This window comes from Sciurus carolinensis, chromosome 18 (assembly GCF_902686445.1).
Source record: "Sciurus carolinensis chromosome 18, mSciCar1.2, whole genome shotgun sequence".
Lineage (NCBI taxonomy): Eukaryota > Metazoa > Chordata > Mammalia > Rodentia > Sciuridae > Sciurus > Sciurus carolinensis.
The window spans coordinates 1,006,461-1,031,935 of NC_062230.1; the positions used below are offsets into that span (position 1 = coordinate 1,006,461).

The 25,475-nt window shown below is 52.1% G+C and overlaps 1 protein-coding gene across 4 annotated transcripts in view; it reads left to right on the forward strand.

The window, feature by feature from the left end:
• Caln1 (calneuron 1) overlaps positions 1-25,475 on the forward strand; it is a 396,206-nt gene that overhangs the window by 56,851 nt on the left and 313,880 nt on the right. Inside the window, exon 1 of one of the 4 annotated variants that reach the window (XM_047533184.1) lies at positions 15,358-15,425. The exons of 1 other annotated variant lie outside the window; for it this stretch is intronic. In XM_047533184.1, the coding sequence (XP_047389140.1) occupies positions 15,382-15,425 (44 nt within the window). In that variant the 5' untranslated portion in view covers positions 15,358-15,381. Of the gene's footprint in view, positions 1-15,357; positions 15,426-15,903; positions 15,982-16,325; positions 16,890-25,475 lie in introns of those variants that run through there. 2 more of the 4 variants (XM_047533186.1, XM_047533185.1) reach the window with 2 other exon arrangements.

A 25,475-nucleotide genomic window follows, 5' to 3' on the forward strand; every position in this document is an offset into this window, starting at 1 on the left:
GGAGTATCTTCAGTCTGGACTGGGGGCTGTCACTTATCAAAATCATCTCCAAGATTAGGGTGGCTCCCCGTAAGCACTCCCCACGGAAAATAGCGTCCTGTCCAGTAACGAGAAAGGTGCAGAGCGGGGGCAAGCGTGGGACCCTCCCGGTAAGGCCAGGTGAGACACAGGAAGCTGCACGGGTTCTCCCGCTGGGGAGGGTGGGGATCTGGGAGACAGAACCGGAAGGAGCTGTTTCACAGAGTTTGCTTTTCGCTCGGGATCTGAACCCTGTGAAAGGACTCTGGGGATCAGGTGGCGTTGGGGAGGGGAGGCCGTGGTGGCTCTGAGGGAGAGCTCTGCCACTTCCAGCATTCAGAGCTATAGATAAGTAACCCCGGGGACACAGACACCTCTGGAAACGGGGAGGGATGTGGCCAAGGCCCAGGAGAGGGACGACCAGAGGCAGGAAGAGATGCAGGGCTTTCCAGGGAGAGGAAGGCAGGCAAGGTGCACGCCGGCCGCAGGCCAGCTTTGCCGTCAACACTATCTTCACGTGCCTGTGCTGACTTTGTCCGTGGTGGCTTGGAGGGGAATCAACCAGTTGCACTTTTCTTCTGCCTGCAGTTGACATTATTTTTAAAAGCTGGGGACAGTGACTGGGAGTTGCTTTAGTTAGCTTTGCATCTCTGTGACCAAAAGACCCGATGAGAACAAACTCGGAGAAGGATAAGTTCCTCTGGCTCACGGTTTCAGAGGCTCAGTCCACGGTTGGCCGACTGCGTATTTCTGAGTCTGAGGTGAGGCGGAGCATCGTGGCGGCAGGGCGTGGAGGAGGAAGATGCTCAGGCGTGGCACCAGGGACAGGAGAGCCGCAGTGCAGAGCCAGGGATAGGACGATCCCGAGGGCAGCCCCAGTGACCCACCTCCTCCAGCCACACCCTACCTGCCTACAGTTACCACCCGTGAGTCCATTCAAATCATTCATCTATCAAGTGGATTAATCCACTGAGTCGTGTCAGCTCTCATGACCCCGTCATTTCACCCTAAACGCTCCTGCGTGTCTAAACCACAACAGGGTTGAGATGTCAACATCATCACACTGCACCCAGGACACTGGCCAACTGTCCAGCCACAGGTGACAATGGACGAGCCAGAGTCAAGACCAAACAGGGCTCTGTGCACGGCAGGGGTGGATAGTGCAGAGGGTGGCACTGCCCGTGCTTTGCCTTCTCCAAATTTCTGGGCCTGAGAAGGGAGTTGGGAGGCGGGGAGGTCCAGTGCTCCCAGGGAGCCTGCGTCCCAGGAGAAGGCAGATCCCTGCCCGCCTTTCCCGCGTGATTGCCGGGAACCCCCATGGCTTCCTCTTCTGCCAGCGTCGGGTTGACAGGCAGCTTTAAAACCTTGCGTACTGATGGGCTGATTCTCTTCTCATCACGGAGTCGTTCCCCACCGCCGCTGTGGGCACCCGACTTGTGGGTTCTGATCCAGCGGGCGTGGCGTGAGTCTCGTGTGTGTCAAAAGTGTCCCAAACCTTCGCTGCTGAGGACACGTCACACGGCCGAGATGGAGGAGGCCTGGCACTGTGCTGGTGGGTGGCGTGTGTGGCCTGGGTTTTTCTCCACCTTTGACTTGCGACGTTGCTTAGAAATGTGCTTTATCTCTCCCTGACGCTTCCCTTTCCCTGTCAAAAAGCTGGAACAAATTGAAACTGGCAGGACCAGGTGAGGGGGCCCCTCCTGAGCCTCTTGATCTGAGCTGCTGGTCCTGAGCCCGTGTCTGCAGCCCCCAGTTCCAGCCTGGGTGGCCCTCCGCAGGCACGGCTCCTCTGCCCACAGAACCACACCGGTCCTCCCGCTCAGGAACCGGAACAATCCCCAGCACCCTGTATTAGTGTGGTTCTCCTGGGCCGTGTCTGGAAACTGTTTCGGGCATTCGCAGGACTAGCTGAAGGTTCTCCCAAAGCTGCAGCTTGGTTTCCATCCTGTCAGTTGCCTCGCTGGGCTTTGTAGATTTCAGGGAGGTTTTGAATGTGTCTGCTTACACCACCAGCTGAAACTGCGACTTCTTTCTCAGAACCTACAAAAGGAGAGAAGAGCGGCTCAGGAGTGCCTCTGTTGAAAACAGCATCATGATGTCTCACGGTGGGATTTTTCACCTCCCTGAGCCCACTGTGCTGGATCAGATATGCTTCAACGTGTACAGACTAATTCCATACATCTTCTAATTGATTTTAAACAGTCCTTTTATTTTCTCTGGTACGTCGTGATTCGTGCTCTGCATTTAGTCCTTCAAAGAGTTGCTTTGTCAGTCAGATTGGGTCAAGGTATGCTTTTAAATCCGTAAATCTCGCTCTGTGCAGTTTGAGCCCAGGTTAACAGGCGCATCGGCTTTATGGAGGTTCTAAGCATTCCTGATTGACACTTGCACACTTACGACCCTTCTCTGTCTTCAGTGAAACCTCAGGTGTGCTGTCCTGCTGTGGCGGCTGATCAGCCGGCTGCCAGCGAGTTTTGCAGGCCGCTGTCCTGTTCTGAGATCAGCCGCCTCACATTCAGCACACGCCTCCTGTAAGCACAGACTAATGGACTCCTGCAAGTCCGCGTTCCCTCTGGCCGTCTGTCCTAGGTTAGAACTGTCTGGACGGGGGACTCTGTGCGATTGCTGGTGTGTGGGGTTCAGTGTGCAGCTCTCCATTCCCCTCTCCGCCCCTCCCCGCCCTCCCTCCTCATGGAAGCAGCCACGGTCATCTCGTCACTTGGTGGCCACCCAGGACTGCCGTGGACCTGAGGAGGACATTTCTCGCCTGGACACAGAGCAGGGGCCTCGGCGCCTCTCCCCGCACCCCTCTTCTGTGTGGCCCCTGTAGTGGGTCTTGTTTCCCTGTTTGTCTCAGAACCTACTGGAATCATCAGGGCTTGTCTTATTAGATTAAAATGTGACGTGGGTCGAATATCCCACATCCAAAAGACCTGCAGTCAGGGGTGTTCAGATGTAGGGTTTTTGGGTTTTGGAATATTTGCATTTTATAAGGATGAGCTCTTGGGGATGGGATCCCAGCACGAACACAAAATTCATTTATGGGGGCTGGGGATACAGCCCCGCTGGTAGAGTGCTTGCCTCGCAAGCATAAGGCCCTGGGTTCAAGCCCCAGCACCGCAAAAAAAAAAAAAAAAAAAAGAAAAAATTCACTTATGTTTCCTATACACCTTGTGCACATAGCCAGGCCATGTGCACGGTATTTTAAGTAGTCTGGGCACAAAACGAAGTTTTGGTGTGGAGTTCCCCACGCCCGGCACCATCACCCCTCGGGAAGAGTCGGATGTGGAGCAGTCCAGGTATGTGGGTCAGGGATGCCCTGCCGGCCACTGACGCTGATCATGCCTGATGCTCTGTGTCTTCCCGTCTCTGTTCTTCCGTGTGGAGCCAGAGTTTTTTCGGCCTGGGGAGCTCACCATAGCATGTCTTTCCTGATGGGTACTGGTAGCTGATTCTCCATCTGTGAGTTTAAAAATATATTTTTAAAAACATTACTTTAAAAAATATTCTCAGCCTAACTTTTAACATTTCATTTTTTTTTTCATTTAAAATAAGCTTTGTTTTTTATTTTAAAATTAACTTCATTGAGAGTAATTCACATACAATGAAATGCACCCGTTTGAGGTGTACAGTTTGATGAGTTTTGAAAGACGCTTACATCTTTCTAACCATTACTGTAGTTAATGGTTGTGTCACCTTGGAAAGTTCCCTGGGCGCCCTTGTAGTGAGCCACTCTCCCGTTCTGGGTCCCATGCATTCGTTGATTTATTCTGTGACTGTAGATGGTTCGGCCTGGTCCAGAATGTCACAAGAATGAAATAAGGAAGCCTGCACGTCTCAGGTCTGACTTCTCTCCCCAGAACTATGTTTCTGAGATCCCACTATTCCATTGTGGGTATCTGGTTTATTCCTTTTAATTGGTGAGTAATACTCCGTAAGTGTTTATCCATTTACTTGTTGATGGAGCTTTGGTCTGTTTCCAGTTTCTATTTCTCCATACAGAATCACACCGTGGACTTTATTTCTTTAACGGAAGAGGAGGTCTGAGGTTGCTGACCGACGGAGCAGTTGCATGTTCGGCTTCACGAGAAGCTGCCCAACACTTCTTCAAAGCCCGCGCTCTGTTTCCACCCCCGACAGCATTACATGAGAGCTCCAGTTGTTGGACGTTTTGCCAACACTTGGTTCTGTCTAGCATTTCCACTTTGTCGGCCCCGCTGGCTGTGCAGGAGGAACCCACGGCTGTGTGAAGTGTCCGCTCTGATGACCACAGGTGATGCTGAGCAGCTTGGGCCCTCGCATCCTCTGGGGGTCGTTCTGATCCCCCTGCCATGGGAAACACTGAGGTGCTTATTTTCATGATGTGGACTTTTCAGACGCCTTGACCTGCTCTTGCCACAAGTCCTTTGTCAGACGTACTGTGAATATTTCCCCGGGGCCTGTCTCTTCATCTTTTCTAAGATGATTTTTAAGGAGCACAAGATTCAAAATCTGATGACGTCAAAATATCACATTTTTCCTTACGATCTGTGTTTTTTGTGTCCTACTTAAGAAAATTTTGCTTCGTCAAGTTGCGCAATTTTTTCCCTGTATTTTTTTTTTAAAAGCTCTGTGGCTTTGACTTCTACCACCAGGCGCGTGATCCCTTTGGACTTGATCTCATGCACACGGTGTTAAAGCTCATCTGTCGCCACGTGGGAATCCAGTCATTCCGGCACAGTCTGATGAAGGACCACTGGCTCCCTCACTGGATCAGTTCGGCACCTCCAAAAAGTCAGTTGATCGTACAGGTGGAGGTCTGTTCCTTTGAGCTATGAACCTCTTTGTTGCCAAGACCACACTCTCTTGATTAGCTTTGCAGGTCTTGAGAGCAGATAGTTCTTTCCAATATTCTTAAAAAAAATTATTTTGGCTATTCTCTGTCCTTTGTGTTTATATGTAAAGTTTTAAACCAGCTTGTCAAATTTTGCAAAAATCCCTGCTGGGGTTTTGACAGGGATCGTGTTGAACCTGTAGATCAACCTGAGGAGAATGGGCGTTTTGAGAACCTCAGGCTCCTGCCTGGTGGCACACTGGCTCCGGCCACGCCGGCCTCCTTTGCTCTCACCTGGCAGAGATTTGTAGCGTGGAGCCCGCAGGCTCTCGCTGGCTTCCTCAAGCCCGTCCCTGACCTTCCTGCTGTCGGTGCTGTGGTGACTGGTACTGTTCTTCAGCTCTTCATTTTTCCTGCTACCCACTATTGCAGTTGACCTCGTACTCTGTGACGTTGCTGGAGTTCCGTGTTCCTCTAAATCTTTCTGCAAATTCTTTAAGATTTTCCGTGTTGATGCCAATAAGAGCGGCGCAGCTCCTTCTCTCCAGTGTGAATGTTTCTCTCTTACCACCCGCGCGCTTGGCTGGCCGAGCCTCCAGCCCGTGTTAAACAGAAGCCTTCTCCTGGCGTTGGGAAAGAACCGGGTCTTTGGTCACTTAGTACGACGACAGCCTGGCCAAGGGGAGGCAGCTCCCTTCTTGGTCAGTGTGAACGGGTGTTGCATTTCCTCCAATCCTCTTTACGCCTGCGTAAGGGTGATCACGGTTTCTCTTCCAAGAACAGGATGAATTGCGTGGATCCATCTTTTAGAATCTAAATTCAGACGGGCCCTGTGTGACTTGGAAGTGCTCTGCCTTGTCGACTGGTTCCCCCCTTTGCGTGCATCACTGAGCTCAGTTTGCTAACGTTTTGTCGGGGATTTTTGCATTTCTGTTCACTTTTGTTTTTTTGTACAGTTTTTATCTGATTTTACAGGGTGATGCTGGCCTCGTAGGAAGAGTTGAGATGTGTTCCAACTGAAGTTCGTGAAGGAATTTCTTAGGGTTGGTGTTTGGTCTTCATTAACTGATAGGATCCAGGAGAGAAGCTCTCTGGGCGTAGAGGAATATTTTTATGTTATGGGGGAACAGAAGGTTATTAGCTCTGAATTAAATTTTGTTAACAGATACAAGGCTATTCATGTTTTCTGTATCTTCTTGGATCTATTTTGCTAATTTGTTTCTCAAGGAATTTTTCTACTTTGTCTAAATTATCAATATTCTGGCATAAAATTGTTTATAATATTCCTTTATTATCCTCTTTCATAACCTTAGGGTCTGTAGTGATGCCTCTTTCTTTTTTCTTTTTATATTTCTTAATCTTTTTTTTGTGATGCCTCTTTCTTCTCTGCTTTTGCAAATATGTGTTTTTCTTGTATATTAAAGTCAGTTTAGCCAGAGACTTACCTATTTTGTGAATCTTTTCATTGTCTTTTTTTTCTCTATTGTTCGCCCATTTTCTCTTTGACTAATTTCTGTCCTTCATTTCCTTTCTTCTATTTTCCTTTGATTTGATTTGCTATTCTTCTAGCTTCTTAAGTCGGGATCTTAGAACATTGGTCTTAAACCTTTCATCTTTTTCTAAAATAACTATTTGAGCTACAATTTTGCTTTTAAGCACTGTTTTACCTGATCCCACAAATTTTAATGTAGGATGCTTTCATTCAGATCCCTTGTGATCTGATTTATTCTTTGACATGTGAATTATGTAAAACTATTTTTAGTTATAAAATATTGGGAGATTTTCCAGGTGTCTTCTTACTGATGTTTAACTCAATTTCACTGTGGTCAGAGAACATTTTATGGAAGATTTCAATTATTTAAAATGCATTCAGAACTGTTTTGTGACCCAAGATGTGGGTCTGTTTTTTTGTGACCATTCCAAGTATACTTGAGAAGATTGTGTTAATGCAGTGCCCTATAAATTAAATGTGGTCAAGTCCTTTTGGAGTGTTTTGCAGGTCTCCTATGTCTTCATGGATTTTATCTGCTACTGAGGGAGATGTGCTAAAGTCTCCTGTTGTGTTAGTGGATTTGCTGTTTTCTTCATGCATTGAACTTCCCGTATTCTGAAACCTTGTTATGGCTACATTTTGGATTTTATATGTTCTAAACAACTTGGTCCTTTACCATGATGAGTGAATGCTGTTCATTTCTGGCGATGTATCTGATATTAATTTAGCTGTTCCTGATATTTCAGTCAGTTTTCTGTCACTACAACAGATACCTGAGACAATCAACTAATGAAGAGAAAAGGTTAATTTTGGCTCACACTTTGGAGGTTCCAGGGCATGGTTTGTTGGTCCTGTTACTTTGGGCCTGTGGCAAAACTGTCCATCACTGTGGTACCGCATGGCAGACCAAAGCCGCTCACCAAATGGTTAGGAAGTGAAAGGGAAAAGGAGGATGGGACTGGCCTACTGTTTCCTTCAGGGACATGCCCCCAATGACCTAGAGTCCTCCCGCTAGGCCCCACCTCTGGAAGGTCCCACCATCTCCCAACAGCACCACAGGCTGGGGACCAAGTCTTGGAAGGACACTTAAAATCCAAAGTATAATATCATATTTCTTATAATTGATGTTCTCATGGTTCCAATTTTCCATCCTTGAACTCTTAAGATACTTATGAGAATATTTAAGATTTCTTTTGTAGACAGCCTACACTGTCTGTAGACAGTGGGTCTTATTGTACTCTTATTCATCCTGGTGGTCTCCACCCTAAATTGTAGCATTGAGCTCTTTAAATGCAATGCAACTCAGTGCATTTAGGTTTACGTCTCCTATCTTGCTATTCCTCTTCTATTTTTCCTAGCTGTTCTTCGGTCATTCTTTCCATTTTATGCCTTTCTCAGTATTATTTTCAGATACTGCGTTCCATCTCCTCTCTTGGTTTTGCCGGCTGCCTCTCTTTGTGCTTTAGGGCTCACCACACGCACCCTCAGCATGTCACATTCTCATGTCACACACAGTCCTCCTTGTGGATGAGTAAGCCGCCTTCAAGAGTGAACTCCGTCCTCTGCCCCTTCCTGTTCTTCTTGTCCTATGTTTTGCTTTATCGTAGGTCATTAATCCTGTAAGTGGGTTGGTCTGTTCATCTCAGTGGACTAATTTTTAAAGAAGGTAAAAATAATTGAAATTTTTTATACCTGCTAACATATTTATGGTTCTTGGGACTTATGATTCCTGAATTTCTATTGTCATTTACTTCAGCCTAATGGCTATAAATCATCTACTTTTTGTTTATTTGAAAAACCTTTATTTCACCTTCAAATTTATAGGATCTATCTATCTATTATCTATCTATCTATCTATCTATCTATCTATCTATCTATCTATCATCTATCTAGGAATTTAACCCATGTACCTTGCATCTGTTAGACAAGTGCTCTTCTGCTGAGCAACACCCTGATCCTTTTAAATTTCTGGACAGTTTGAGACCGGGTCTTGTTGAGTTGCCCAGCCTGGCCTTGGACATCTCATCCCCCTGACATCCTCCTGAGCAGCTGGGATTAGGGGCTGGTGTCACCTTGTTCAGCTGAAATGTTTTTACTGCACAGAGAATTCTAGATGGTTCTGGTTTCCATCATCTTCTGACAGACATTATCTCTAAGAAAAAGTTAGTAGTGTTTCTATTTACTCTTCTCCTGAAATTCATTGAGTCTTTTCCTCTGAGACTGGAAGCTTTTCTTTGACCCCTAGCTTTTAGTGGTGTGATTACAATGTGTCCTACTGTGGTCTTTCTTATGTTATCTTGCTTGGGGTAAATTGCATCACTTGGATTTATGTCTTGTTAGCTTTTATCAAATTGGGCAAATATTAGCCACTGTGTATTCAAAGACATTTTCCCCTTGCCTCACTTCAAACACATCCTCTCTCTTTTTAGAAACTAAGATTGAACCTACATTAGATTGCTGGGTATTATCTCAGGTTACAAAGACATTTTGCTTTGTTTCCGTGGTGCTGGGATCCGACCCGGGGTCTGGAACATGTGAAGCAAGTGCTCTACCCCTGAGTGACATCCCCAGCCCGAATCAAGACTTAATTTCTCAGTCACTCTTCTGCCTCTGCTTCAGTCTCTGTTGCTTTATTTCACACTCATCCTTTTTCAACAGCATCTAAGCTAAAGTTAAGCCCTCAAATAACTTCTTCCTGTTAAATATTTTTTTCATTCGTTCCTTTCCTAGTTTCTTCTCCTTTCTTTATTATGTTTACATTTTTCTTAGCTAACCAAGCATATCTACGACGGTCATCTGTAGGTCCCCACTGGCTAATTCCATTGTGGCTGCCACTTCTGCCTCTGTTTCTATGGACACTGTTAATGTTCATGCTGTTGTGTTTCTGGATTTTTGTTTGCCTTTTGAAGCATTTTGAAGTTTGTTAGGCATTTAAGTTACTGGAGAATTACCTTGATATTTGTTTCTGAGCTTTGTTAGGGAAGTCCTAGGTAGTGCCTTCACTTTAGAGCTGGTTCAGTCTTGCTACTGAGGGGCCTCTACCCTAGACCCAGGCGTTCAGTGAGCTTTTCCCACTAACTGAGTTATTTCTTAGTCTTAGAAATGCTCAGCTTACAGCTGTCCTTATTAAGTGCTCTTTGCTGGGCTGCGTGGAATTTCGTCCTTGTGCACACATTATAGTTATTAACCAGGGACGTACAGGACTCCCTGTGACGATTTCCCCTCTGACTCAGGGAGAGGGGAAATCCAGTTCCTCTCCAGTTCTCTGCCCAACGTCCTGCAGCCACTTCAGCGTCTATGGGCTCTGCTCTCTGCTTCCTCAACTCAGGAGAGCTCTGTGCACTGCTCTGGGTTCTCTGCAGCCATACAGAAGATGTCTTCCGGCCGACAGCCCCTGCTGTGGGGCTCACTTCCTTCTGGTCTGCTTCTCACAAGGATCCAGTCCACTTTGCCTGTTGTCCAGTTACTGAAAACTGATGATTCATATATTCATTTAGATTATGTTTGTTAACAGTTGAAGGGAAAGTCCAACTCAGAAGCAGACTCCTCGGCTTTCTTTTTAATGAGTGTTTTCCATGCATCCAGATAAGGATGCATAGTTATTTTCTTTGAGCTCATCAAAGATCATACTAATGATGGTAGCTATACGAACATCTGTCACTTCTGTTGAGACGCGGCTGTTTTCCTGACAGTGAGAGAGATGGCGGCAGGGAGGGAGAAAAGCCGAGGCAGGGAGGGGAGGGAGAGAGGGACTTGGTTATTTCCCCGGGTTGTCTTTGGATAGAGGAGTGTCCTTGTGAGTACCCCTTGTGTGGCTTCTCTGAACATGTCCTGCTTGGAATTCATAGAAATTCCTGAATCATAACTTCATGGGTTTGGAATATGGTGTCCGGCCCGTTCTCTCTCCTTTCCAGGTTTTTGTGACATTCCGGGTATTCTCGTGCTCTGTGTCTTGGGGACCTTCCTCTGTTCGCCCTCCTTTCTTCTCTTGGCATTCCAGTAGGATTCTTTCTACTGCCCTACTTAACACTCCACTGATCTTCTCTTCGTCTGTGTCTAATCTGCTTTAAGCACATCTGTTGAGTGCTTTTTATTTTGTGGGTCTGTTCTAGAATCACTATTTTATTTTGTTTTAAAAAATAAATTCTAGTTATTCCCTGGTGCGTTTCTCTATTTGTCATCCCTTTTGCGGAACGGTTTTCCCAGTCAGCGTTGGTCGTGGGTGATTTTGCTATCTGGGTGGCCATGTTCTCACCTGCTCCTCTCGCTCTTCCTGTCCCCTTCACGTGGTCCCTTCTAGCACGCCTGGCAATTTTTGATCAGAAGCCAGATCTGAAACCTTGTGGCCGTTCTGCCTGTTGATCTCCCTGGTGGAGATCTGATTCCCAGCTTGGCGGGTAGGGGTCACTCGTTGCTGACCAGCCCTGAGGTCAGGAGGCTGGACCTGGCTCTTGGGTCCTTGCTCGGCCCTGGGGCCCATCCTGTGGGCTCCTGCATGCCGGTGAGGGGAGCAGAGGGACCCGGCTCCTCCCACACCCGGACTCGGTCTGTCTGCTGGCCTCGCTCTTGGCCCTCTTGGCTCTGCTCAGTTTCTTTCTTTGCTGTTCACCTTGTGCAGCTGCAGAACAGGCCCAAGCTGCAGGGGGGGGGAGGGAGCGGCTTCCTTCCCTTGGATTTCAGCCGCTGGGGCCGCTGCCCAGCTCCGAGGAAATGTGATTACTTTCTTCCCCCGCCCTCGATGCTCCAGAATCTCCGAGACATTACTTTCTTCTTGGCCTTCTCGCACAATGCCACTTAGAAATTAGCTGGATTAATTAGTGTATAAGGCCCCACCAAGGCCTCTCCCTCCTCCGGCTCTTGGCCACACTCCTGAGTTCTTAACTCCCAGTATTATTATTATTACTTTTTGCTAATATGTTTTTGGATTTGTTTTTTTTCCTGAGAGGAAGTAAAAACACCATTTATTTTCTGACCCAATTCATTTTAGGGGACTATTTTCCACCGACTTATCCTCCTCACTGAATATGTAAACCCCGGATGCGGCCGTTTCACCCTGTTTATTAGTTCACTTTTCTTCTGGGTTCTAGTGTTGCATACAGTCCTCAAGCCAATCTTGAGTTTTTTTTTTTTTTCCTTTTGTTTTTTGTCTGAATATTTTGTCCTAGAAATGAAAAGAATTACTGGCCCATGTGTCAGTATTATCTTTTTATTAATAATCCTATAACAGAGGAAACCCTTGTTTTTTTTTTTTTTTAAAGACAGTGACTGTTTTATTCTTTTATTACTTTGTAATAAAATTAGTGAAGAACTCTTTCCTCATTTAAAGAATAAAGCCAATATGAAAAAGGATTTTACTGTAGAACGGAATTCTGGGACATCCATATCTGTACACCCCAGAAGCGAGGCCCCTGGGACCCTGGTCCTGCAGCACTGGCTGGTTCACAGACGGCATCGCAGTTGGATTCTGGGCAAATACATAACGTACGCGTGGGTTAGAGCAGGTTCTCTTTTCAAAAACAGCGTCATGTACGTTATTTTGCAATTGGCTTTTCCATTTCAGAGTGTATTTCTGATATCTTTTCAGGTTAGTAGATTTGCCTAGTTATCTATGGCTGAAAAACAAATCACACAAAATCTAAGTGGCTTAATAAGCAATTTCTCTCTACCTCATCCAGCTCCGAGAGTCAGGAATTCTGAAGGGCACCGCAGGGTGGCTTGTCTCTCCCTGCAGCATTGAGGCCTCAGGTCAGAAGGTTCTCCTGGCAGGCCAGCTGGGGCTAGGAAGCTGGGGTAGGCCAGACACACCCCGTTTCTGTGTTCTCTCTCTCTCTTAAGTATATTTTTAGTTGTCGATGAACCTTCATTTATTTATTTTTATGTGGTACTGAGGATGGAACCCAGTGCTTCTCACACATGCCAGGCAAGCGCTCACCACTGAGCCACAACCCCGCCCTGTCTCTTTCTCTTTCCCTTGACCTCTCTCTCTTTCCTTCCCTCCCCTGGCACTCCTCTCTAGATGGCCTCTCGCAAAGCTAGCTTGGGCTGTCTTTCAGCACAGTGGCCTGGGAGGGGTAGGGGGTGAGTGGACATCTTCCTGGAGCTGGAAGAAGCTTACTCAGTGAATGGGAAGTAAAAGTTCATGGTTGCCTGGAGCTAGCATAAATTATCTCCATCCATTGAAGAAGTCATGGTCTTGTCCAGATTAAAGGGTAAGGAGATGCAGATCTCAATGCTCCGTAGGGAAATGTCAAAGAATTTATGGCTATCTTTAATTTACCACTGTCAAAAACTTCGCCCGGGCCAATAATTATTTGCATCCTTCCAACATGAAAATACCCAGAAACATCCCCAGGCCTCGAGAAGTCTCAGTTCATCCCAGCACCAGTTTCAGGCTGAAGGTCCTGGATCTCATCATCCAAAGCCGGCTGAGGTAGGGTGAGCCTCCCGGGGAAGTTCTTCTCAGTGTGAAGATCTGTTAGCTGAAGAAACAAGTTCTCTCTTCCCTTTCGTTCCCACTCAGCATACGCGGGCCAGGCAGAAATATAACATCTGCAATCCATCCCCAGTTCAAAAAGCGGGGGAAGACGGAGGTGTGTCCTGTGGCAGTCCCTGGTTCGTGACCATTCTGAAGTCACCTGGGACTATGTCTTGCTGCTTAGGGACAAATCTCCTGCCTCTTGGTGCCACCATGGGACCCCAAGGAGTCCATCTCCCTTTCCCGTAAGAAATGACCCTCGCTTGTGGCCTGCTTTTCCTTCGGGAGAGTCAGGGCTCAAGGTCAGCCCCTCTCCCTGGCAGGCCACGCTGTGTGCTTTCCTACTGTGATTCAAAGTATAAGCCCTTCACTGACCAAAAGCCACACGTGCACAACCATCTCTGTGAGGACAGGCCCGTCTCTACCTCTGCTCCCTTGTGAGGCTGCTGGGGAGGATGCAGGTTTTAAGATTCTTAGAAGCTCTTCTAGCCCTGCCCTTAAACATGCCTGATATCTTAGCCACTCTCCCTGCCTCGCCCCCACCTAGTCTTTGTCCAGAGGCCAGACTTTACTGCCCTGGGCTTGGCAGTTTCTGCTGGGAGAGATGACCATGAGGAACGGCTGCCCTTCCCAGCCAGCAGCTGCTGGCTCCCTTTTGTTTCCTCTTGGTTCTGCTACGAAAGGATGGAAGAGCTTCTTCCTCAGTTAATCTCTCTCTGCTTATCTTTGATCACAGGCATCTAGAAAAATTCAGTTAGCATTTTCTGTTTTCTACTTGGAAACTGCCCTCACCAGACCCAGGAGTTCATTAGATACCCTTTCCATTTACCTCGTTAACGCAGCCAGCAGTTCTGCTAGTTGTCCTTCCAGAACATGGCTCGGGTGCTGTTTCCGGCTTCCATGAAGTTTCTCCTCGTCCTCTGAGTCGCCAAGAGTCTTCGGAGGCCCTTGGAAGTCACCTGCAGGTTTCGGTCATCACCCGGTTTCAAAGTCAGGGCTTTAGGTTTGCATCACAACTGTTTTGTTGTGATTATCTGTCGTGTAACTGGTCCTGAACCTCTAGCCATGCAGCCAGGAATGTGTCGTGAAGAACCCTATGCACCTATGTCCTGCACTGGAAGGAGTGCTTCGAACTTGTCACCCTCCAGCACATACTGCTCAGATGGCCTTTTAGATTTCTATTTCTACTCAGAGCACAGTGGACCTCTTCATCACCTTCGTTCACCGCCTGTCCTGGGCACTCGCGGTTGATGTACTGATTGAGGGAAAGGAAAAGAAGAAAAGATTGGGAAGGAGAGCGAGAGGTGGGGATGGCTTTGTCCCTTTCAGAGAACGATCTGACCGGTGAGGTAGCAGTTGTCCGTGTCTGACTGTGTAACGCCGGGTCCCAAAGCTGGAGGCAGGTGGGGGACTAAGTTACAAAGTCTGCTCTGAGCTGTTTCCTGGAAGGCTGAGTTATTTTAGGTTGGAGGGAGTACGTATGCTAAATCCAGTTACCAAGGCGTGATAAAGGGAACTCCCTCTATTCTTTCTGCTGTATGTTGATGTTTTGCTTCCATTCTGTAATTAGTAAAATATTTTATTTGGCATTTTCACGGGAAGGATATGTTTCATATGAGTTGGAGCAAGGGTGTCAGGGCCTGAGAACCCGCAGCTCTGTCAGCCTGGAAACCTCGGATGGTCACAGTTGAGGACAGAGAACTGCATTAGGCATGCTCATCAAAGGCTGCTACTCTGCCTCTCTGGTTCCTGAGGTCCTTGAGCTTAGTATTCTGGGGCAAAAAATCCTTGATTTTTTCCTCCCAAGGTAACGCCTTTGATGTGTGTGAGCTGCCGACTGAGCGGGGCCACAGGCAACCTTTGCTGAAAGCTTACTTCATGCCTGGAACTGAGTGATCTGAGTGAGCTGCCACAGAGTCTTCACAAGAACCTGGTGCGGCAGGTACTACAACTGACCCCATTTTGCAGATGAGGACAGTGAGATTTAAAGAGCACAAATCAGGTACTCAGACTCACACTGGCATCAAGCGAGGGCAGAGTGAGAACACAGGCCTGGAGTGTTCCATCCTGAGTATGTGGGTGGCCTCTACCTTTTACCAGGAGCCCCAAGTGCATCTCTCCACTCGCCACAGGGCTTTGGCAACCCGGTTGCCGTCCTGAAAAGTAACAAAACAATTTCTTACTGAGGCGACCAGTTGTTGGAAGATGCAGCTGTTATCCAAACCAAGGACTCAAAGAGAAAAACCATGTGGAGATTTCAACTCTGTTCCTCTTCCTGAAACCCTTCCATGCACATCTCTGAGCTAGGTACATAGAACTCAACCAGTGGCCCAAGGTTAGAACTCGGAAGGAGGGCCTGGACCAGAAAAGATGCGGTAACGAATGCTAAATGCCAGAGAGTGTGACAGGGAGCCAGAAACTGCCCAGGCTACAAGCCGGAAGGCACAGATAGGGAGGGCACCCTGATTAACTTGTGTCACTGGCTGGCAGCGCCCGAACTCCCTTGGCAGCTGAAACAGGCAGTGGAGAGGCGATTGCTGAGCCGCCTGGAGGAGAGGCTTAGAGCCATGCAGTCTGCTTTGCATGTATCTTTTCTTTGATTCTGGGAAGTGGAGGCATCTGAGCTGGTGAGCAGTCGGTCTACCACACAGAGGGGGCAAGAAACTGGGGATCCTGGAAAGGAGGGTGGCAGAAGGAAAGACTAGCCTGCTCCAGCACACCCTTGCATGGGTCCCAGGAAGGGGCTGGCAGGTGTCTGAGTCTGTTTGAGACTCAGCTTGGGGTTTCCATTTTTTTCTTGACAACACACACCTTGTTTGCATTGTGCATTCTGGCAGTTCCTGGGCACAGGGAGGGAGCCAGATGGGAACAGGGAGGTAAATGGGGACTTGAGACTATTTTCCCCTGAGGGATGGGGCATGGGAGACAAGGGGTCTGTCTGGGAAGAGACTTGAGGGGGGTCAGCGCCAGGGCAAGCCGTGGTCCATGAGATGTCCAGCTCACTCTTGCATCCAAGAGCCTACTCTCCCATACGAAATTCCTTCTGTGACCTTGGGAGAAGTGGGGGCCTCACCATGTGTTCTCAGGTCTCAGGGGACTGGGATCAGAGCTTCGCTGGCTGATATGCCTCCCGGGATGGTGCCTCCCCCTGGGGGCTCTGCCTTCCCCTGGACACGGACTCAGGTGAATTGGTGAATTGTGACTGTAGGGTGTGGGCGCTGGGGATGAAGTAGTTAAGGTCGGAGGTGCTCGGCGAGTTGTCCAACGCAGAGAATCAGCAGTTTGCCAGAGTTAACGTGGGCAGCTTCTTTGGGGAGGAAAGGAAGGAGCACCGTCTGCCAAGCTCCAGCTCGCCCCCCGCGTGTGTCTGTCTGTGTGTGCAGAGTGCGTGTGTGCGCTAGTGTGAGTGCGCGCGCGCCGAGGCGTTCCTCAGGTTGCGCTGCCTGGAAACCGAAGGAGCCATTGGAGAGGCGAGGGGCTGGGGTGGGGGCTCCCCGATCCTCGGAGCAGCCGGGAGGCGGGCGCCGAGCGGGCCCAGAAACCCAGCTCCTGCAAGAGCGGGGCGGGGGTTGCGGTGCGGGCAGCCGCGAGGCCCCGTGGGCCCGCCGGGGAGGAGCCCGGGAGGAGGCCGGGGCTGCATGGAGTTTCTAGGGCGCGCAACTCCGGCGGGGCCTCGGCCACTGGGCTCCGGGGCGCAGCGAGGCAGCCGCGCACATGGGCTGAGCCCGCGCGGCCAGCGGGAGCGGGAGGGGTAGAGGAGTGCGGGTGCAGGGGGTGCGGGGCACACGTCCCCAGACGGGAGCAGAGGACAAGGACAGGAGGAGCGCGCCCGGATCGTGCTCCCAGCCGACGAGGGGCTCGCGCCGGCCCGGCGCGCGCGTGGGGAGCGGCCCGGGGGCGCGGTGGGAGCCGGCGGCAGCAAGGATGCCGGCGCGGGCACGCGGCCGCCGGCTGGGGGTGTGAGCCAGAGGCGGGCGCTGCGCTCGGCGCCTCGGTTCCGCGCCGCCCCCTGCCTGCGGGCCTCGGAGGAAGCCCCGCGCCGCGCGGAGGCGCCTCGGCAGCCGGGCTGCGGGGCCCCGGCCCAGCGAGAGGTGAGTGCCGCCGCTCGCCGCTCCCTTGTCTGTCCCCTCCGCCCGCGCCCCTCTCCTCCGAGCCCCCCTGGGCCGTGGCGGGCCCCTGTCCCGGAGTGGGCGGGCGGGCTGCTGGCAGCGCCTCCCGTACCTGTTGGCACCGACACCCAGCACCCGCCGGGCGGGCTGGGGCCGCCGCAGCCACCTTGCCCTCCCCGGCGCTGGCCCCTGGCTGCCGCCCGGGGGCGTGAGGCTGGGGCAGGGCTGCGGCTCACTCGGGTGTCCCGGCACCGTGCGGGCTGGAGGCTGGGCGCAGCTCGCCGAGCCCCGGGTGCCGGCGACCACCCGGCTGCGCGCCCCCGACCGCGGGCGCCCGGCGGTGGGAAGGCAGGGCAGGGGGCCGGAGCCGCAGCGCAGCCCAGGTGAGAGCTCCGGCGACAAGCAGGTCTCCGGGAAGCCGGAGTCATGGCGATGGGGGAGGCGGGACGCAGGTTGCCCTCCTCTCCAGCCCCTGCGCGGCTGCTGGCCCTCCCGGCCGCACGCTCTTCGCGCCACCTGCCCTGGGTCCGCGGGCCCTGGGACGCGGGGGTCACCCAGAGGCTTCGGAGGCCCTTCCGGGACCTGGCCGCCGGCTCCCGCAGCCTGACAAGTCGAGCGCCCGGGCAGGGTCGGCCGCCGGCTCTCCGGGGCGGACTGGGTTTCCGCGGGTGCCCGGGCTCCCCGGACCAGCGCGACGGGGAGTGAACTTCCTCAGACTTGGCCTGAGGGCGCCCAGGCAGCAGCAGGTAGTTTGGGCCGGCCTCGGGCCAGGCTGGGGAGGGTGCCTCACGCCGAGCGGCAGGTGGTGCGCAGGGTGCACGGAGGGCAGGGCTGGCCTTCCCGGCGGCCGCACGTGCGCCCTCGCCCCCGCCCCGGGCATCGTTTCCCTTTGCTTGTTCTGCGTGGACTGGGAGTGTGTGAGGAAAGCACCTCGCTTCCATTTGTGTCCCAGCCCTCAGCTCCCAGGGGAAGCGGTGCCTGCAGTTCCTTGGGTGCCAAGACTGGGGCGCCATCCCCAGGCCCTGAGCCTGTTTTTTTGGGGGGTGGGCGGCAGGGGGTGGTAGGGGGAGATAGGTGCGCGCGGGAGCACACACACACACGCACACACACGCACACACACACTTTTAGAACAGCAGCTGGGTGCAGGCTGTGTGTGTGCAGCGCTGAAGTCTCCTTAGTGGTGGTAATAACTACATTCTACCGTGGCCAGCGCAGCCTCTGCAGTAGAGTTGAGATGACCTTCCCTGGAAAGAATGGACAGATTTTTGTGGACATATAAGAACTTGTCTTCTGCTTCTTTAACTGCTCACTTTCAGTTGCAACAATTAAAAAAAAAAAAAAAAGCCCAAACCCTCTGCCCCCCGCTTCAGGCATCACAGCTTTGGAAGAGGTTGTAAAGCCATTTAGTGTGAAATTGTCCTGAGGCTAGAGCAGGACATGTTTTTCATAGAAATGCTACTTCAGCTCTCCTGGGCTTGCAGGTGGGTTCCATTTCCCTTATGTAGGGTGGGGTCGATCTTTATCCCAGGTTGGTGGGGAAGGAACACCGGGCTACACCCCAAGCTCCTAGAGGCCATTTTTATTTGCTACCTGTGTGCAGGAGCTGTTGGCTGAAGTCTAGGTGGCAATTCAGTTTTCTCCTGGGCTGGAAGCTTGGTTGCTTTGCCTTGTTAAGGATGCATTCCCGGGATCCAGGAACTGCATAACTGCTAGTTCCTCAGGCACTGGGTGGGAGGCCCCATGGCCACCCTGTGCTGAATGGCCTGCTGGGACCTGGCAGAGGGGCTCTCCTTTCTGAGTTCACTGCCCAGGTGTGGGTTGTTCAAGGCAGGATCTGTGTGAAGAACGGCTGTGTTTACCATGAAGCTGGTTCCTGACGCTGAAGTTGCTCACTGGGCGTTTCCAAGGGGAGCAATGAGAACAAGGCTCTTCGGAAATCCAATCCTGAGAATATTTTATCGGAGGAGAGCAAAATCCTCTTAGAATCGTCCACCAAGATGTCACCTTTCCTTGAACTCTGAAAGTAACCATTACTAGTTTCTGGTCTTTGAGTCAGGGTGGAGGATGAGGGCTTTTTTAGGAAGAAAATAATTTAATTCAGCTGGTTTCTTTGAGAGAATGATGGTGAGACTAGATGGAGACTCAGGACTCCCTTTCCTCTGAGGGCATTGGGACAAGATGGCATGCGTGGGTGCGAGAGCTCCTCTTTGATGAGGTCAACATTTATCTGCCAAGCGAGAGGTGTCTGATCAGTGCTTAAGTATTGAGCAGGGTCAGGTTTCTAGGCAGAAATTGATAAATTGAGTTTGCATGGCAAGTAGGCTTGAGAGGAACCGTGTGTCTCTGGGCCACCAGCACTGGACGGTGTTGTGGCTGGCCCTTGAAGCTGTGGCCATGTGTGCAGTGATGGCCCCTCCAGCCCACTCCGGGGCTGTCAGTTTGTGCAGAGCTGGCTGGGTGGCAGGAGGCAGCACGAGGCCTAACTGAGAAGATTCCGGCCCCCAGGACAGCCCTTTGAAGACCCTCGTAGTTCAGATTCCGAGACCTTAATTTCGTTTCAGACACTTCTGCACATTGGAGCCCAGGTGTTCCTCATCTTTGTTTGGAAACTGAAGCTAGGGAAGTTCACGAGTCACGTCTGTCCTGCTCCATCTGTGGCAGCAGCAGGGTCAGGGTGCGAGTCCCAGGGGCTGGGGTTTCTGATTCCACCAGGTCGCTCTGCACACCGCTGCTTTCTGATTTGCCAGGGGGCGTGGTACTTGGCCACGTGCCTTGTTGAGCATCGGTCACAACGGGTGCCCTTTCTGCGTTTATTGAGTGGATCTAGGTGTGCGGCACACTCTTCCTTCCTGAGCAGGAAACGCGGGTGTAGAGGGAGCTGTGACTTGCGCCTGGGGTTCCAGGAAGAGGCAGAACTTCTCGCCAACCCCCGCCCCGTGCCCGGCTGGAGCCACCTGTGGGCCCGAGCCAGCTGGGGTGATTATACCTTCTTTATCATCATCACTCTGCAGATTCCTTGTCTGTGCCCATTGGCATTTGTGGGGTGGCGTCTTTGCCCTTCACGTGAGGCTTACAGGGAGGTGGCCAGAGAGTGTGTGGCGTCTCATGACAACCGTGAGGCAGTGCAGCTGGCAGCAGCCCTGAGCTCCGCGAAGCCACGCGAGTCCCACTCTGAAGCGATGAAGCCGTCCTTCAGGACTGGCAGAGCCTCGGCTGGAGGGTCATTCTGAGCGGGTGAGAGGAGAATGGAGACAGTCGTTGCCTCTCACCGGGTTTTCAAGGTGAATGGTGCCCTTAATCGCTCCGTACCTAACAGACTTTTCCAGTTCTGGTTATTGGTAGGGTGGAGAGCAGAGCAGTGGCCTTCATCAGGAATTCAGAGGTCGGAGGGGAGGAGGCTGCGTTAGGGGTGCGTGTCTATGAGTGGCGGAGGGGAGATGACCTCGGAGCCGGGTCTAAAGGGGGATGGCGGCGAGCTCGGGCTTGGATGGCACTCCAGGTCGGAGGAACGGCTGGGGGAGTTGAGGAGGCAGCTGTAGGTCGGGGTTCTGGAACTTGAAGGCTGAGGCCACAGAGTGGGGGCAGAGGCTGGAAGGAGGGTGGGAGTCTTTGGCGAGGACCAGACCTCCGTGTCGCTCCACTGGGGACGAGTGACATGTCAGGCGTGGCTGAAGACTGTGTGGGAAACGCTCTGGCAGGGAGAAGACCAGAGGTCTGGATGCTGGGGAGGCCGTGGTGCTGGACACCCGGCAGCGGGAGGAAGCTGGGCAGGAGCATGGAAAGGACAGGCAGGCCCTGCAGACTCCTGAGGGACTGTCCATGGGGGTCCTGGGTCGTAAACAAGAGGAACTAACGCTGGTTAGCAACTAAAGCAGAGAACGCTCCCAAGTGCTGACGGGAACTCGGACCCAGGCCTTGTCTGGAGAGCCGGCATGGGCAGATGGGAATTAGGCGGCCCGCGGGCTCTGGGCGGCAGGGACTGCCTGCGTGTCCCCAGGGTGACACTGTGAGGTAAATGGTGTCCGGCCTTTTGCACAGTAATGATTATTGGATTATTCTGCTCCATTCGGAATCTTGATGGTATGGCATGGGAACCAGATCTAGGGGTAGTTTTCCAAAAGGCCATTGGGATGAGATGCCATTTTCTGGAATGATCCTGCTGAAAGATGGTGACACAGATGCTGGTCTGTCCTCCCCAGAAGGGGAAGCTGGCTGGATGTGAGGTGGAGGTGGGGGTGCTCTGTGACCAGGGCTCCTGGCTCGGGCGACGGGCTGAGAAGCAGAATTGGTCTCCAAGGCTGAGGAACTGGCTTGGTTCCTCACTGGAGGTGCTGGGGTGGCTCTCCGTGTCCAGCTTGGCGAGGGGCTGGCCTGTTCTAGAGTCTCAGGGTGGGTGGCGTGGTGTCGTGCCCACAGATCTGGACTTTGGCGAGCACTTGCACTTACCCCGCTTGTGTGTCTTGAGCGTCTCTGGCTGACCTGCTGCGGGAAATGGTGGGTTAGAGACAGGCAGCTCCTGCAGCACTAGAGATGTCAGACATAAGGGAAATATGGAAATAGAATCACCAGATGTAACTGAGCGGCCTGGGACATTTCAGATTGGGTGGGCAAGGAAGATCTCGCATAGGAGCTCTGCTTGTGCTGACCCCAGAATGGCATGAGGAATAAGTCGGGGGAAGATCTGGGACGGAGCCACAGCAGTGCGAACAGCCAGAGCGAAGGTCCTGCGGTAGGAACAAGTGGGGACTGTGGGAGCAGGAGGGAGGCGAGGTCAGAGGGCAGGGGCTGCTCTGTGAGGGTCACTCGGGCAGCTGGGGTTTGATGCCGAGTTGGATGCATGCCTCTGGAGGGCTCTGAGAGGTTTGCGACGTGATTTAACCTATGTTCTCTGCTGAGCGCCCTGGCAGCTGTTCATCCTGAACGTACTACCTCAGTACAACCCAGCGAGTGTTTATCCCGTGGAGTGTGGAGCGAAATGTAGTGTTTAAAAGGAACAGATGGAGAGAAAATGCTTTGCTGACCTTAATTTAGTGATTTCTCCCGTGCCAATTAAATGTGAGTACAGGCAACGCTGCATTTGTGGTATGATTTCGGTTTTGTTTTAAAAAGATGGTCCAGAAGAAAAATGGAAAGAGATGGACCACAAACGTGGACCATGCTGGTCCAAAGGTGTGGGCGTTGTGCGTGATATTTTTTTTTATATAAGCACACATTTCTTTTTTAATTGGGAGAGTTTGTAGATGCTGACGGTCACACCGCTTGGGCAGGGTCACCAGAGTCCAGCCACTGGGCCCCTTTCATGCCATTTTAATTCTGAGGTGTTAATGCCCCAACCCACTGTCCCAGTTGGGACAGAAGAGAAGAGGCTTGCTTTGCTCTGGCTTTGCTAGGCTTGAGAAATGTTTTTAGTTAAGAGAGTAAACATATTCTTTTTTAAAAAGACAACATGGAAATGTTACCTGAAAGCAAAAACCCCTCCTGCACACGCCTTCCCAGAGCCTCGGTGTTCATTTCGAGTGTACATCTTGTTATGTTTTTTCCTGTTCATTGAAAACACAGGTCTAGATGTTGTTCACTGTGGAAGGCGGCTGCCCAGGTTGCCCTGCCTCCTGGTTACCCTCTGAATGCCTTCGTAGACCTTGAAACCCAGCTGACCTTTCCTCCCCCTTGAAACAAGTTACTGGAGAACGTAAACACATAACTAAGAGAAATGGAATATTGCCTCTTTAATATTCAAAGTGTTTACTGAAAGCATAATTTATACTTTTAAAGAACAGAGCAATTAAATATTCATTAAAAACTCATCTCTGAACATTTAGACATTATTGCTCTAGTACTGGATTCCAAAAGTTCGGATCATGATCACAAATCTCTTGCATTTTTTTTCATTAACCAAAGTTAGAAGTGTAAATTAGGCAGCTAAGCTAATTATTTTGGTGACATATTTATTATAAAAGAATATAATATAAGCAGGAAAAGTATTGCCTGTATAACAGAATATAATATAAGCAGGAAAAGTACTGCCTGAGCGTTGCTTAGAGGTGCTGGTGTGCTTTAGAAGGAGTCACATGTGCGTGAAGCAAAGTCAACCTCGTCTCCTCCTTTGGATGGGTTGGGGGCTCAGGCGACGGAGGCATCAGTGTAACCCCACCTGCAGGAGCCCACCCTGCGATTCAGCAGAGGGGCCGCCCTCCCTCTTAGCGAGGCAAGCCCTCCCTGGTGGAGTGAGGCCCGGGCCTGCTTGGAGGGGTGCTGCTCTTCAGGGCCAGTGCGGACAGGGGCCCTGGCGGTCGACCTTACAGAGGAAGGTGGCGTGGCGGGTGTTCTGTGGACGGCGTCCCCCGCCTGGCTCTGCATCAGGAGAAAATGAATTTGTTTTATAAACTCGAGAATTGGGAGGGCGCTCTGAGCGAGGGGGAGCCGGCGGCTGCGGAGCGGTTCATTCACTCTGGGAGAGGACTCCGTCTGCGTGCTGATAACGGCCTGATTGCTGTGTAAACATCTTTGCAGCCTGCAAAGGAAATCTCCAACATCTGTAGCTCACGGATGTGGCGGCGCAGCCTCCAGCTCCGGCTGCTGGCTGAGAACCAGTTGCTCTGATTTTAAACCTGGTCCGTGGGCCATGATTCATTCACACACACGCACACGCGCACACATGCCTTCCACATCCAGCGGGATCGGGTCCCGGGGCTCTCTGGTTCCCTGCCACTTGCGCGGGTCACAGGTCAGTGCTGGGCGGAGCCCCGACGGGGAGCTCTGTGCCTGGCTGGTGCAGGTCTTCCCTCCCCTGCGCCTGTCAGGACAGGCAGCCTGTCTGCAAGAGAGACCAGGACCCGAGCTGCCTGAGGGCCTCAGCAGGTAGGAGCCACCGGGTCTGGGCAGACTTGGGGAGCAGGGCTGCAGAGCCCCTGGACACTGCACTTGGAAGCCTGATCTGCAGCTGCCCTGTCCGTGAGTCTGCTGGTGGTGGCAGGTCAAGGGCAGACGTCTGCCCTCTCCGAGGTCAGGGATCCTCTCTCCCAGCCCTCAAGTTGGTCGTGTGGACATGGCTGCCCAGCTCTGGAGGCCTCCAGGATGGCCGGCTTCTGACGTGGCTCCCCCGTCCCTCAGTAAACAATGCTGTTCTCCAGTTCTCAGCACCCCGAGGGAACCTGCTCTCTGGCTGGGCCCTGGGAGGGTAGTAGGCAGCAGGGAAGAGTCCCAGTGCTGCGGTGGGTCCTCACTCAGGGGCCTCACTGTTGGCCCAAGTCACGGGTTCGGGGTAGGCTGACTCCTAGTCCTGCACCTAGAAGGGCCTGACGCCCGGGAGCACTGGGCACTGACCTGCCTGACTCCAGTGGCCCTGGCCTCTGGCCTGGAGGGTGTGTGCTTGGAGATCTCTGCATGAGGTGTTGCTGAAGAGCCAGTTCCCGCCTCTGATTTGAGACACTGAGGTTGCAGAGAGGTGGGTGCTGGGGGCTCAAGCCAGTGCCGAGGTGACGGTTGACATCCCCAGGAGTGGTCATGTTTGGAGGCTAGCAGGGAGGATCTCAGGGAGCCAAATGCAAGAGGCAGGTGCTGGTTGGCACAGAGACCCCTGTGGGAATGGGAACCCCAGAGTGGCGGCGTCTGCCGAGAGGTCTTGGGACAGGACGGATAAGGGTGGGCATCGGTGGTGCCTCAAATGCAGGCGGACAGACTCCCCAGCCCTGGGCTTGGGTGCAGGAATCTGAAGCGGAGACCTGAGTTCAGTGGTCCCAAGCTTGGCTGTGTGGTCTTCTCCCCGGGCCCTGAAGAATTTCCAGTGGCCCGTTTCAGCCCAGACTTAGACGTGGGCGTCTGTCAGGGGGTGGGAGGTGGGAGGGACTCAGCCCACTAGGGATGGGTCTCGGCAGGGCCCTGGGAGAGGGGTTTTGGAGGGGATGTGCCACCAACCCCTGGGATCTCCTGACACAGCTCACTCCCATCGTACCAGGTGCTGTGCGTTCCTGACCTGGCCCAGGAAGGGCCCCCTCCAGAGACCACTGGTGGCTTCGGGGTTCATTCAGGGCAGGGTTAGAGACCAAGTGCGGGAACCCTGCCTTTCCTGCCCCTGGGATCCAGGGACTCTGCCAAGGCCCAGCACAGTCTCCTGGTCCTCTCTAGAGTCACTCGGCCGTCAGGATGAAACTTGCTTATCCTCAGGACCCAGCACAGTCTTCTGTCCCTGGTTGCGACTTAGAGTCAGATCTGAGGTCTGGAGAGCTGGAAGCACCTTAGGAATTATCTAGAATGAACCGTGCAGCTTTGCGATGCATGTAACTGAAGCCCAGAGTGGTTTGTCCGGAGTCCAGATCGTCAGGACAGGGTTGCTGTGGCTGGGGGCCAGTGGGACAGATGTGGCCGGAAGAAGCTGGGGCCAAGGCCCAGGGTACAGAGGGGCTGTGACGGACGTGCAGAAGGACTGCGGCACGGTCACGGGAAGGGCACCTGTGACCTGTGAGCGCGGTGCCCCCAGCTGGGTCAGCCACGCGGGAGGAGTCCTTGCTCCTGGCTTGGAGTGGACGCCTCGACAGATGTCCCAGGCCCGTTTCCCAGTGCGATGCTGCT